The sequence below is a fragment of the Micropterus dolomieu genome, linkage group LG04, assembly GCF_021292245.1.
Source record: "Micropterus dolomieu isolate WLL.071019.BEF.003 ecotype Adirondacks linkage group LG04, ASM2129224v1, whole genome shotgun sequence".
In the NCBI taxonomy this organism is placed as follows: domain Eukaryota; kingdom Metazoa; phylum Chordata; class Actinopteri; order Centrarchiformes; family Centrarchidae; genus Micropterus; species Micropterus dolomieu.
The window spans coordinates 33,170,260-33,183,525 of NC_060153.1; the positions used below are offsets into that span (position 1 = coordinate 33,170,260).

General features: G+C 43.3%; 1 protein-coding gene across 1 annotated transcript in view; it reads left to right on the top strand.

The window, feature by feature from the left end:
* Positions 1 to 2,042: 2,042 nt before the first annotated feature.
* The window catches only part of LOC123970464, a 36,647-nt gene continuing 25,423 nt past the window's right edge, over positions 2,043 to 13,266 (top strand). The window contains exons 1-3 of the mRNA XM_046048508.1: positions 2,043 to 2,109; positions 8,250 to 8,352; positions 8,459 to 8,578. Of these exons, the coding sequence (XP_045904464.1) occupies positions 2,043 to 2,109; positions 8,250 to 8,352; positions 8,459 to 8,578 (290 nt within the window). The remainder of the gene's footprint in view (positions 2,110 to 8,249; positions 8,353 to 8,458; positions 8,579 to 13,266) is intronic.

Consider the following 13,266-nt stretch of genomic DNA (forward strand, 5'->3'; position numbering starts at 1 on the left):
GAAAATATTAATCGAACAGATTAGAAACAGTTTAGGCTCCTCATGGACCTGTGATTGTAAAGTAGCAGTCCGACTCAGTGGAAAATGTGTCCAGGTTCAAACTGACTGTGAAGTTTTAGATGTCTATGTTACATTAATACAATCTGGCTCATTTGGTATTTTATGAAATGCTGTCAAAACACATTCAGACTATCAGCAGATAATGAAAAACTCATTTTTAAACTACATTTATTTGTTTCAGCTGCACCACAGTCATCCTCACTCATATCACATCCAGCTGATAACTGCGATAGGAATGTTCAATCTGTGCGACTGCAAGATGAGAGATTACTGTTCATGGATCAGTTTTATAAAGATTAGTTTAAACAGCAGGCTATACTGCAGTAATGTAGATCACGGTAAGTGTTTTTGTGCAGCTGTTGCCAACCTGACTGCTGCCTTAATGTCCACAGAGTCACTGTGTTCTAAAGAAGGACAGTGTAGCTTAGAGATTTTATTCTGTGCTGAGGATAAATCCACCATGTCCAAAGATAACTCTCTGTCCATACATCGATGACAGATTGATCATGTTCAAGTTCACGTTTGGATGAAAAACTAACAGCTGACCCTCAATGATACGCATTATTTTGCCACTGGGTAAAAAATAAAAATCTCTATTTCCATTTTATTAGTTATTGAATAAAATGTATTAAAAATACTCATTGAAAATGTTCAGTGGCTCTACCAGTTTAAAATCCAATCATTTTATCTAAAACATAAACTCTACAAAGGTTTGTCTGTCTAAATGTTGCCCTCAGGCATCATTGTACCATTGTGGAACCGCCTATAGGAATGAATGCAAAAAGACAGTCCACATATTTCAGCAAAGTTTACTATATAAATCTTTAAATCTAAACATCAAAAACATGCTGAAAATCAAGACAGAGCTGCCTTCCATCAATTCATCATTTGTGTTTTTTTTAAACGTGCGTCTTCAGTTTTCTGGTGCTGTTTCTGATACGTGTTACCTCGCAGCCGTCTTTGGTTTAGTATTTATGGAAGTTGACAAAACATAGAAATTCAACAAAATGCATCACATTATCAGTAAGAGAAGACAGGTTATTAAATAGGTTTCCTCTCTCTCTTAAACTCATCCCTGTCATCCTCACTGCTCTTCACTCTTTTCCTCATCTGCGTTCTTAGACCTCAAACTCACTGTTTTCCTCACTACTAAATCCTTATTCATCCTTAGTACCATCAACTGGAAGTGCCCTTTTCCTTGAACCATAGAAAACTTTTGTTCATCCTCTTAATGGAGGAACAATGTGTTTAAAATATAAGCATATGCTCTGCAGGCAGAACAACAAAGCGTAAGGTTAAATTATCCAGAGTAATAACATTTTTATTACAGTGTTATTACAACATTATCTACTGTATAATTAATGAATTAATTCATGTAAAATGAGAGAAATTTATCTTAACTGTTTTGCGCAGTATATAAACCTAATGCACAACACCAAATAAGGACATGGCGAGATTCCAGAATGGTATGACGTTGCTTCCGGTTCCCAGCCTAATCCTTACGGACTGAGCTACTGGTTTCCTTAACTCTTTTAAAGTAATACATCATATTTTGGGATGTTTGTTGGAGGTGTACTAGGGCAAGAAGGGTACGTTGCCCAGAGGCAACACCGTACCATATAGGGTTAAGCGGGATTTTGAGGTTTCTAAAGACGTAATTGCGTCCAATACGTGCTTTGATAGACAGTCTGAAAGAGGAAATGTCAGACGGCCGCTTCAGGCTTCGCAGGAGGGGAGGAGTCGGAGAGAAACTCAACGTTTGTTGAAGTAAACCTCCTCCCGAGCAGGTCAGGTTTACAGCGTAAGTTGCCGGGGTTACAGACCTAGAGTTTATCTGATCTCGCTCTCTGAAACCGAAAACCCAGAGTTTCCCTCATCTCGGGCTCAACTTACTCAGAGTTTTCACTAAACCCGCTCTCTGAAACAGGGCGCAGGCGGTGAAGCAGCCTGTAAGGAAACTCTCACTAGTGCATCTGTAAACGATGCAGTATCTTCGTGTCCATGTTGAACCTCCTCAGCCGGCGCAGGTAGATGAACCACTGACACCAGGTGTGAGAGGGCTGTGTGGAAGGCCAGGGAAATGGCGTCACCTGTTGACCTGTTGGGCCTTTATGCAAACCGGGGAGACCATCAGGACCAGGAGCCTGTGTAGCTTCATTATTTTGAAAGCTTTACTCCCCTCTGCCCCAGATGTTTCCAGTGGGCGGGGGTCCTGGGCCTTTTGGTGTTCAGTTCATCTGGGAGAGATTCAGACACTTCCTCATTATAGCAGACTCTCTTTTATAGTCCAGTCCACATATTCCTGGTGGTCTGCCTCCACTTTTCTCGGACCTGCAGTCCCAGTATTTATCCAAATCTCCAAAATTGTTGAAGCTAGTGTAGCAGATGATTCTGAGTAAACGTTCACGTTGTTTTCTGCCGCTTCTAGGAACACATTCCAGCCCGTTGTACTGAAACATGTACAGTTTGTACTACTGTGTTTAAAGATTGTAATCTTCGGGAGTCTCTGGGGCACATGGCCGGTGTTGTCGGGGTAGGTTTTGGTGCTCCTCCTTGGGGGTGCTTGACTGGGGGGGCTGGGCCCCTGTCCAGGGATGAGATTGGCCTCGGGGGCTGCTGGCACTGCCTGCACTCTGGGGAGGGATGCCTCTGGCTGGGCTGGGGGACTGTTGGCCTAGTTCTCCCGCGTTATCGTGTTGAATAATGCCTAATTCCTAGATTGTTTGTTTGCTCTTTTTCTATATTTATACACTTTGTTCGTTTACAATATGTTACTACTTAGAAGTGTTTGTAGTGTAGCCACTGGAAGAATGACTGTGATCTCACAGGGTAAAGGTGTTGACCGCTGCTGTTATTCTTTTAGTGTAAAGTTTAACTACTGAGTGTTTAATGAGTGTGTTCAAACTCATATTTTATTCTTATACTCTGTGTGTTTATCATATATTATTCTTATACTCTGTGTGTTTATCATATATTATTCTTTTACTCTGTGTATTCATGAACGTGTGCTTTTTCAATGTGCCTACATGAGCAGAGAAGCTGCTCAGGCCGCGCAGGCAAAACCTAGCCAACCGTAACCCACACAATGGAAGCAAGGCACCTGCTGTAAGTCACGTACGCCAGGGCTGAGATCATCGCGAACTGAGGCCAAGAATGAGATCATGACACATTGTGATTTATGGCGCCAGGTACTGCATGAAACCAAGCTTTGCGCTGCCGAAACTAAACTTGTATGAGACAAAGCACTCTCATGGTTGGCATTGTTGAATAATGTACTTGTTCATTGAATCACGTTATACATGTATTAAATATGTTACTCCTTATTAATTCTTTTAAAAAATACGATTGTAAGTGTTTAAGTTTTAATGGTGTCAAACTATGCCTGTATAACTTTTAAAAAAATACGGTGGGACTGAACATATTGGTGGATTTCTAATCCAGTAATGTAAAAAATATAAAGAGAGATAAATGGTAACAATAATTACATATAATAATAGCTAAAAAGTGGAAATTGTAACATTAATGAAAGGGTTAATTTGGTAAAACAGTACAAGAAAAAGGCCATTAGATGGCAGTAGAGGATAAGAAATGCACCTTTTTCCCTGGGCAGGGTCTCTGAATGGCTGCTGGGCGTTTAGTTTGTGCATTGGAGTCCGGGGGAGGCATTTCCTCGTTGGCTTGGAGGGACCAGTTTGCGTCCCTGTTTTGCTTCGTTTGCCTTGGATCCGTGCTTCCTCATTTCTCTGTCGGCCAGTTGTTGGACCCCTCTGGATACTGAGGTATATAGTTAGTTTTCGGGATGTGCAGTGTGGGCAGGGCTGTGCTCCGGTTTGTTCTGGGCTTGTGCCTGGAGTTCTCGGCCCTTGACGGGTGGATGGGTTGGTGTTGGCATGCAGCTGAGCTAGTTGATTTTGCCTCGTTGCTGGTTTGACTGGTGTTGCACGGCGGCTTGGGGACACGCTGTGCATGGGGGATGTCGGCTGGCGCCGGCGGCCTTAGTTTTTTCCCGACGGTTGGGGGGACGGCGGACTTTTATTTTTGGGTCGGGGTCTTCCGCGTTTGCATCGCGGTGCATCTGGGAGACTGTTTCTTGTTTTCATTGTTCTCTTAGTTGTCTTACTATGTCAGCTGTTCATTGCTGCTGTTCGGCTGGTTGTCTTTTACTATTATTTTCATTGTTTGTTTTTGTTTGTGTTTGTTTGTTGTTGTTTTTCTCCTCCCCCCTCTCTGTTCTATTGCAGGTTTCGTTGCTTTCTGTGGTGTTTCCCACTGCTTTTCCCTGTTGTCCCCACCTTCCATCCCCCTTCCCTTGCAGGTCTTGTCCTTTCTCTCTGCTGTCTGTTTGTGCCCCCCCCTGTCCGGCCCGGTGACAAATCAATACATAATTAAATAAATAATAAAACAGACAAAGGAGTATATTAATACTCTCTTGTTAAAGTAAAATCTGTCTGGCACAATATGGTATCCAGGTCATCATACTCTATACCAGGCTGCTGGGCAGGACAGGTTTAAAAAAAAACAAACAAAAAAAACAAGATTGTAATCTTTAAACTGGTTTTTCAGTGTCACAAATCCTCAGGATTATAGTTTCACCTGGCTGCGTGAGGGTGTGTCAGTCCTAACTTTAAGATGTGAGACAAAGACACTGAGTGGGGTTAAAGGTGCAGGTGCTCTGAAAGTAGCAGGAAGTTAGTTATTGTAGTTTGTCTGCTGATTTGGCCGCTTAACAGCAGCAGAGGATGTGACGCTCATAGAGACAAATGAGGGAAGTGATTTGATACTCAGTGTTCTCACAGATCCAGACTTTAAAAACCTCTGATTCACACAGTGTTTCACCACTGAAGCAGTTCCTCAGGTCTGAGCTGAGAGCTGCTCACAGTCAGTTGCTGCAGTGATCAGCCTCAACATGTCTTAGTTTTGGAAAAAAAATCTATCGACAATAAACTTTTTAAATCATTTTTTGATGGCAGCGTGTTAATAATGAACCAATCAGCTCTTCAACAAATCGGTCTACAGGACTGTGCTGCTAGGATAAATGTAAATGTATTTTGTAACGCTGAAAGTGAAAATAAGTGAAGTTACTTTGTGAAAATATGAATATTTATTTTGGCAAATGGACAAAATTTTTACATGCAAATAGAATATTTAACTAGTCAATATTTCATTTGGTTTCATGTATTAAATCTTCCAGTTTATACGTCTGATGTATTTGTAGTACTTAATACGTATTTGTACTCCTCATCGCCATCCACCCGGAAGCACTGTGCTGATTCAGACATTTTTAACACCTCACTGGCGACGTGCCATGTGCCAGCCTGCTACAAAGCCTCCATGATGGTGGAGGCTTTGAAGCAGTCTGTCCCCAAGATACCAAGGACCATGGGACTAAACGACTACAGACCCGTCGCCCTGACCTCTGTGGTTATGAAGTCTTTTGAGCGCCTTGTGTTGTCCCACCTTAAATCCATCACAGACCCTCTCCTGGACCCCCTGCAGTTGGGGAAACATGTCTCTGATTCCAGGACCATCAGCACCGGTTCCCCTCAAGGCTGCATTCTTTCCCTTCTCTTCTCTATTATCTATTGAGATGTCATCTCAATAGATAACGTTATCGCACATTGAATATTTTCCTCACACCGTGCAGGCCTGCCTCATGCCCATCGGGTCCGGTCTTACCAAACAACCATCACTAAATGATAGTAAAGTATCGATAGCGGTATTGATAAAGAATCGGATCGTTAAGCAATAAGGGTATCAAAGATCGCAGCGGACCCCTCCCACCCCAGACAACCAAAATCTTTGCCACCAGAACACTTTCTTTCCATCTGCAGCAGACAACCTCAACAAGGCCTGGGACCCCCACTGTCGCTGGCTCTCATGCCTCCCACCACCACCACACCTGACTGATGACTTACAACTTCAAACTGTGTGCATTGCACTAATTCTTTCTTGCTCATATTGTTCATTTTCACAAATTCCGTGTTAATTATCCTGTAAATATTTTGTATTAGCATTATAGTTTTATTTCATAAACTGTTTCTACTTGTTGTAAATTTCTATATTTATGTTCATGGCAAATCCCTCATATATTTACCTAGCAATAAACCCGAATCTGATTCTAGTCTGTCTGTATCCATCTTCACTAATGAACAAAGAACTCTTAAAGAAGGCAATGAAATGGTTAATGCATTTAATGAAAACAAACCAATAAACATAAATAAGTAAAATCTGTAGGCAGCAGCTGATTGTGAGACAAAGAAACTCCTGCATGAACACCCCCAAAGCCCTGGTACAAGCACTAAGTTCACTCTGTGTTCAGGTCCTAAATGTCTTTCAGTGATTAAAAACCAGAGATAGCAGAGAGATCTCAGAGGGTTCTAAAGGACAGAGCTTCACTCACGCTTCTGAATCTGAATCTGAATCCAGGGAGGCACAGACTCCCCATGGTTGTACTGTTCCCCACCTCTCTTATGCCATCAAGAACGGGCATCGTCACGCCCTGATTGGCCAAGAGGGAAACACCAAGCTGCTCTCAATCATTGCTGAGGAGTCCCCCCCCCCCCCCCCCCCCAATAGGTGATCTGAATGATCCTCTAACCAACCCAGAGGAATGCTGACACTGAGCAAAAATGAATGGGGGAAAAGGAAAATTAAAAAACATCATATACATATGAATAAGGGAGGGTTTACTGGGTTGATAAATGTTTTACTTGACATTCACAGACACAGACTGGTCACCTATCAACCAGTCACTGTAGAGATACAGAGCGAGTTTATGCAAACATGAGGCCGTCAGGCAGCTCTCTTGTCTTTATGTCTCAGCTGTTTCTTCATAAACCTGAAGAACCGCTCTCAGTGCTAAGATAACAAACCTGTCAGCCAGTGAATGTTACAGACACCAGATATTTTTCTGTTTTCTGAGCTGCTCTGTAGTTCACTGATGAGGACTGATGACATCTAGTGGACTGAGAACAGAACTACAGCAGCTGCTCTGTGATTCTGACTCCCTGGCTTTCTGGCTGCACGTCAGACCGCTTTGATTCTTCCTGATGGATCAATAAGAAGCATCTTCTCTCGGTTCTTCTGACCATTCTCTTCATTATCATCATGGAGTCAAGTTTTTCTTACAATCGATCAATTGTTTAGACTTGACTGCTTCAGTCTGACCTCCAACAACACAAAAAGTTCATTCAAAAGTATTAATTTATCTGACGCTTTTATCCAAAGCAATTTACAACTGCTATATATGTCAGAGGTCGCACGTCCCTGGAGCAACGAGGGGTTAAGTATCTTGCTCAGGGACATATTGGTGGATGTCTCACAGTGGAATCGAATCCGGGTCTCTGACGATGTGTCTTATCCACTGCGCCATCACCATCCCATAATAATTAAAGATAAGATGCTAAGAAGCTCAAACCCGCTCACTTTAGTTATTTTTACTGGAAAAATAGCCTTTTCCCCTCTCCTTTATTGAGTTCTATACCTTTTTTGTGCATGTAACAGGTTTGCAAAGTGAAAAAGCCCAAAGTCCAGCCCAAAGAGAGTTCCCATCTCCCAAAGAAAACTCTGCTCGTTTATAGTCCTCTCCCTTCCAAACACTAGCTACCCTCCAGGCAGTCAGTGGACAGAAAGTTGTTCCTGTGATGTAGAGACAGAGCTCAGTTAAAACTTTATGGATACAGATTAATAACTCGCCGCTCTGAAACTCTCGCTCCAGTCCGTGTTGCCGAGCCGGTCGGCAACACGTACGGCTGAACCCGAGCCGTTTACCGGCTTCTCGCTGACCCGCCCTACTCTGCTTCTGATTGGCTAGTAGTCCTTAACTAGGAACTGAGCATGTGCAACTCCCAACAAAGATCATGTAGAGACAAGATGTATCACTCCATAGCTAAAACGAAGCCTTCAACGCAGGGTGAAAAGAGGAGCTGCAGCAATGTGCAGTATGACAAAAATATAATGATGTAAAGCTGTTCTGGTAGAACCTCTAAATAAGATGAGGAACCTGAAAATGAGCAGAATACCACCTCTTTAAACTGTCTTGACTGCTTTTTGTCGTCTCTGTGGCCAGAAACAAAATGTTTGTTTCATGTTTAACTTTATTCAGCTGTAAACATGTATGAAAATCTGATCATTTAAAAAATGCTAAATAATGTGTGACTCTGACAGCATGTCTTTGTGTTTGTGTGAAGGTGTGGGCTCTGCCATGAATCAGTGTGGGGGGACAGAGGAGGGAGTCCCTCCCTCTAAAAGCACTCTGTGGGGGAAACATGACAGCCAGACCGAAGCTCAGAGGTGAGATGAGGATCTATAACTGTCCAGGACTCTTCTGCATGTTGGAGCTCAGCACTCAGATCTCTCCACCATCATTATTCAAAGCTCTGTGTGTGTTGTGTTGAAGCCCAGAGAAGCAGCAGAGACCAGACTCCCCTGGACCTGAACCCAGCTGTGTGTCCATGAAGAGTGACTGGTCCAGGAGAAAACCTGTTAACTTTAAAGGACAACCTCCTACAGAGACTCAGTAAGTCAACATTACCTGTCTACACTCCTGTAAAAGCACTGAGGTCATCCAATCAGATGCTTCTTGATGTCCCCAGATCCAGGTTAAAACTAAAGGTGACTGAGCCTTTTCAGTGGCTGCTCCTAATCTCTGGAATACTTTAACTGTTCAAATAAGAACAGCTCGGACTGCTGACATTTTCAAGTCCTTGCTAAAGACCCACCTCTATTCATTGGCGGCCTTCAAACAGAGTTGAGTTTTGACCTTTTCTACTGTCTTTGTTGTGTATGTTTGTTGTGTATCCTGAACCTGGAAAGCACTGTGGTTACCTAGGGTCATTTTTAAACATTCCTATAAAATTTCATTATGTTCTGTTCAGGTTCTAACAATGACTGCACGTTTTATTTGCAACACTCATACGTTTTACTGATGTTTCTCATTTTAAAAAACACTCCTGTAATGTTTCTCTGTCCTCGTCATATCTTAATTTGAAAAGCCCCTCAACCAGTTACTCTAATTGGAGCAGTTCTGGATCAGTACAGTTGGACCATGACAACATATTTAAGTTATTGCCCACATAATTAGTCTTTTTAATATCAATGTGGAGTCCGAGTTCACCTGAACACAGTTACACTGGAAGCAGAGCTATTTGGGTTAATCACAGTTTGTTGTTGGAGCAGCAATACTACTTCTAGCTGCTGTAGCTAGAAACCTCATCGGCTTACAATGATAGAAATGTTTGTGAGTCCGGCCTGGGCCCTTTGCTGCGAATCATCCTCCCCTGCCTTTCCTGTCCCTCTACTACCTCTATCAAAAATAGAGCTGAAACTCCAAAATAATCTTACAAAATAATATCTATGTGGAATTGAAAAACTCTTAAAGTCTAAAAAATATTTTCTGAACCCTGCTGAAACGCTGCCTTACACAAAGAAAACATTCTCTTTGCACATTCCACAAATTCCACAAATTGCTGTTTGAAGTGTGAAGTTGTTTAGTGTAAATATTAGCACGGCAAGTTTATTTGCATAGCACCTTTCAACAAAGACAGAAAAGTATTTGAAAATCCTCTGTCTTTTTCTGTTGCATATTTTTCAAACGGATAAAACAAATCAAATAAGATAAAAGATATAAAAAATAAAAGAATAAGACAGAGCAAACAGTAGAATAAAAATTACAGTGCAGTGCAAGATATAAATAAATAGCCCCACATTTAATTTGATATAAGGCAGTGGCAAACGTGGCTTCAGTGTGTTTAGTTTTGACTCTGGAGACAGGAAGCAGAACTGTCCCAGACCACCTGAGAGGTCTGGATGTTCAGAATCTATTCTTTGACAAACAGGAAGCCACTGTAAAGACCTCAGAACTGGAGTGATGTGATCCACTCTCTTGGTCATAGTGAGGACTCAAGCAGCAGCATCTGAGACCTGTACAGCATATCCTTGTGATTTGATAACGGAACAAAGCCATATGGTGCTTTTGGTTTTAGTTCTTTTGACAGATGTTTTGCCAAAGCGATGGCGCAAAACAACATTAGAGACCTTTTATGTTTATGTTTTTGCTTCATTATGAAACTGTGGCAGAACAGATTAGACCATGGAGGGCCGCACTGGACTGGGAAAATGGGAAACACTGGATTGTATATGAAGTCATATCCCTATTTACAATTAAAAAAGTGGTAATTTCATGGGACATCATAAGCATTAGCATTATTAATGACTAGTTACCAGCAGGTTGCTAGTGCCAACCAACATTAGCAATGTCATCAAACTATGAAAACTTTTTAAACTACTAATGCAATGCTACAAGCAGGGTGTAGACCACCGGGGAGCCAGGGGGCGCTCAGCTCCTCTTATTAAGACATCCATCCATCCATCTTCATCCGCTTATCCAGGGTCGGGTCACGGGGGCAGCAGGTCCAGCAGAGGACCCCAGACTTCTCTTTCCCGAGCCAGATTAACCAGCTCTGACTGGGGGATCCCGAGGTGTTCCCAGGTCAGTGTGGAGATATAATCTCTCCACCTAGTCCTGGGTCTTCCCTGAGGCCTCCTCCCAGCTGGACGTGCCTGGAACACCTCCCTAGGGCGGCGTCCAGGAGGCATCCTTACCAGATGCCCAAACCATCTCAACTGGCTCCTTTCGACGCAAAGGAGCAGCGGCTCGACTCTGAGCTCCTTGCGGATGGCCGAGCTTCTCACCCTATCTCTAAGGGAGACACCAGCCACCCGCCTGAGGAAACCCATTTTGGCCACTTGTAACTGCGACCTCGTTCCTTCGGTAGGAACGAAAATTACCGGTAGATCGAGAGCTTTGCCAGCCAATCTCCTGCTCTAATCTCCCCTCACTCGTGAACAAGACCCCAAGGTACCTGAACTCCTTCACTTGGGGTAAGGACTCATTCCCTACCTGGAGTTGGCACTCCACCGGTTTCCTGCTGAGATTTCCATGGCCACAGATTTAGAGGTGCTAATCCTCATCCCAACTGCTTCACACTTGGCGAAGGCCAACTTTCACCTGGAAAGAGTCCGACTTATCGGACACAGCTCTTGCTTTGGATGTACAGGGATTGGATAGCCCTGAGAAGGGCCCCCCTCACCCCATTCTCCCGCAGAAACTCCCACATTGATGCCTGGCTGACGTACTGCTGACGTATTGCGGTAAGCGTGTTGACTCATTTCCGTTTCCGGTGCTTGTGTGTTGGTACCGTATTGTGCTGCTCTCACTAAATAACAGTTACATTTGTTAGATTACAGCAGCCAACTGTCTGCTAAACACTTATTCTTTACAGTAATGTTGCCTAAGCACTCACAGTTCTTTCCATCTTTTGGTGACTGCTGTTCAATCTCATAGTTGTTCTAAAGTTTTGGTAGCTGACGCTACAGTACTTTAGCTTACCCGTTAGCGACTTTAGCTTAGCAGCTAGCGATGGCTTCTCCTTCTCCCTCTCTCTCTCCCACTTTCTCCTGCTCAGTGTGTCAGATGTTCAGTTACTCCTCTGCCCCCTTTAGCGGTAATGGTACATGTAATAAGTGTAGTTTATTTATAGACATGGAGGCGAGGCTCAGTGATTTAGAAGTCCGGCTCCGAACCTTGGTAGATCAGTCTTTAGCTACTGTAGCTAGCCAGTCCCCGGTAGTCGGTGCGGAACGGCCTGAGTTAGCCTGTGGTAGCCGTCCCCCCGCATCTCCTGAGCAGCCAGGAAAGGGGGGGGGCTGGGTGACTGTCCAAAGGAGGAATAGTCGTAAGCATTCAAAGTCCACGGGGCACCCTCAAACTGTTCACGTTTCTAACAGATTTTCCCCACTCAGTGACACACCCGCTGAGAAACCAACTCTGATCATTGGCAGCTCCATTTTGAGAAACGTGAAGTTGGCGAAGCCAGCGGCCATATTTAAGTGCATCCCTGGGGCCAGAGCGGGTGACATTGAGTCTTATTTGAAACTGCTGGCTAAGGATAAACGTAAATACAGTAAGATTGTTATTCACATCGGCGGTAATGACTACCTGTTACGCCAATCGGAGGTCACTAAGATTAATGTTGAGTCGGTGTGTACATATGCAAAAACAATGTCGGACACCGTAGTTTTCTCTGGACCCCTGCCAAATCTGACCAGTGATGACATGTATAGCCGCATGTCGTCATTCCGCCGCTGTTTGTCGAGGTGGTATCCAGCAAACGATGTGGGCTTTGTAGATCATTGGCAGACTTTCTGGGGAAGACCTGGTCTGATCCAGAGAGACGGCATCCATCCCACTTGGGAAGGAGCAGCTCTCATTTCTAGAAATCTGGCCAAGTTTATTAGTGGACCAAATCCATGACAACCCAGAGTTGAGACCAGGAGGCAGAGTCGCAGTTTAACACACTTCTCTGCCCTTCTAATTCAGCAGTTACCCACCCAAAACCCTACGCAGAGTCGCAGTCTAACACACTTCTCTGCTCCTCCATTTCAGGAGTTACTTAGTGAAAATCCTATAGTGACGGTGTCTGTCCCCCCGACCATGGAAATTATTTAAAAAGGTAAACAGAAGAGGAGCTGTACATAAAAACCTCATAAAAATTAAAACCACAAGAGCAATAGTGCAAACGAATAGGAGAGTTAAATGTGGACTCTTAAACATCAGATCTCTCTCTTCTAAAGGTGCACTAGTAAATGAACTAATATCAGATTATGATATTGCCTAAACCAAACTATAACTCATTTGAAAGCCTTGTTCTTTCGCACCCAAGTTGGAAATCACTGCAACCACTTCTCTTCGTTATAGTGTACCGAGCACCTGGCCCGTACTCTGAATTCTTATCTGAGTTTTTGTCAACTTTAGTCCTTAAAACGGACAAAGTTATTATTGTAGGGGATTTTAATATTCATGTGGACGTTGAGAATGACAGCTTCAGTACTGCGTTTATCTCTCTGTTAGATTCCATTGGCTTCTCTCAGAGTGTTCATGAACCAACTCACTGTTTAACCACACCCTCGACCTTGTTCTGGTGTATGGTATTGAAATTGAACATTTAGTGGTGTTCCCACAGAATCCCTCTTTGTCCGACCACTGTTTGATAACTTTTGAGTTTGTATTGCTGAACTACACGCCATTGGGCAAAAATTTCTATACAAGATGTCTGTCTGATAGTGCTATAGCTAAATTTAAGGATGCGATTCCATCAGCTCTAAATTCATTATCAAGTCACAAAGTAACGGAGGACTCCTATGCTA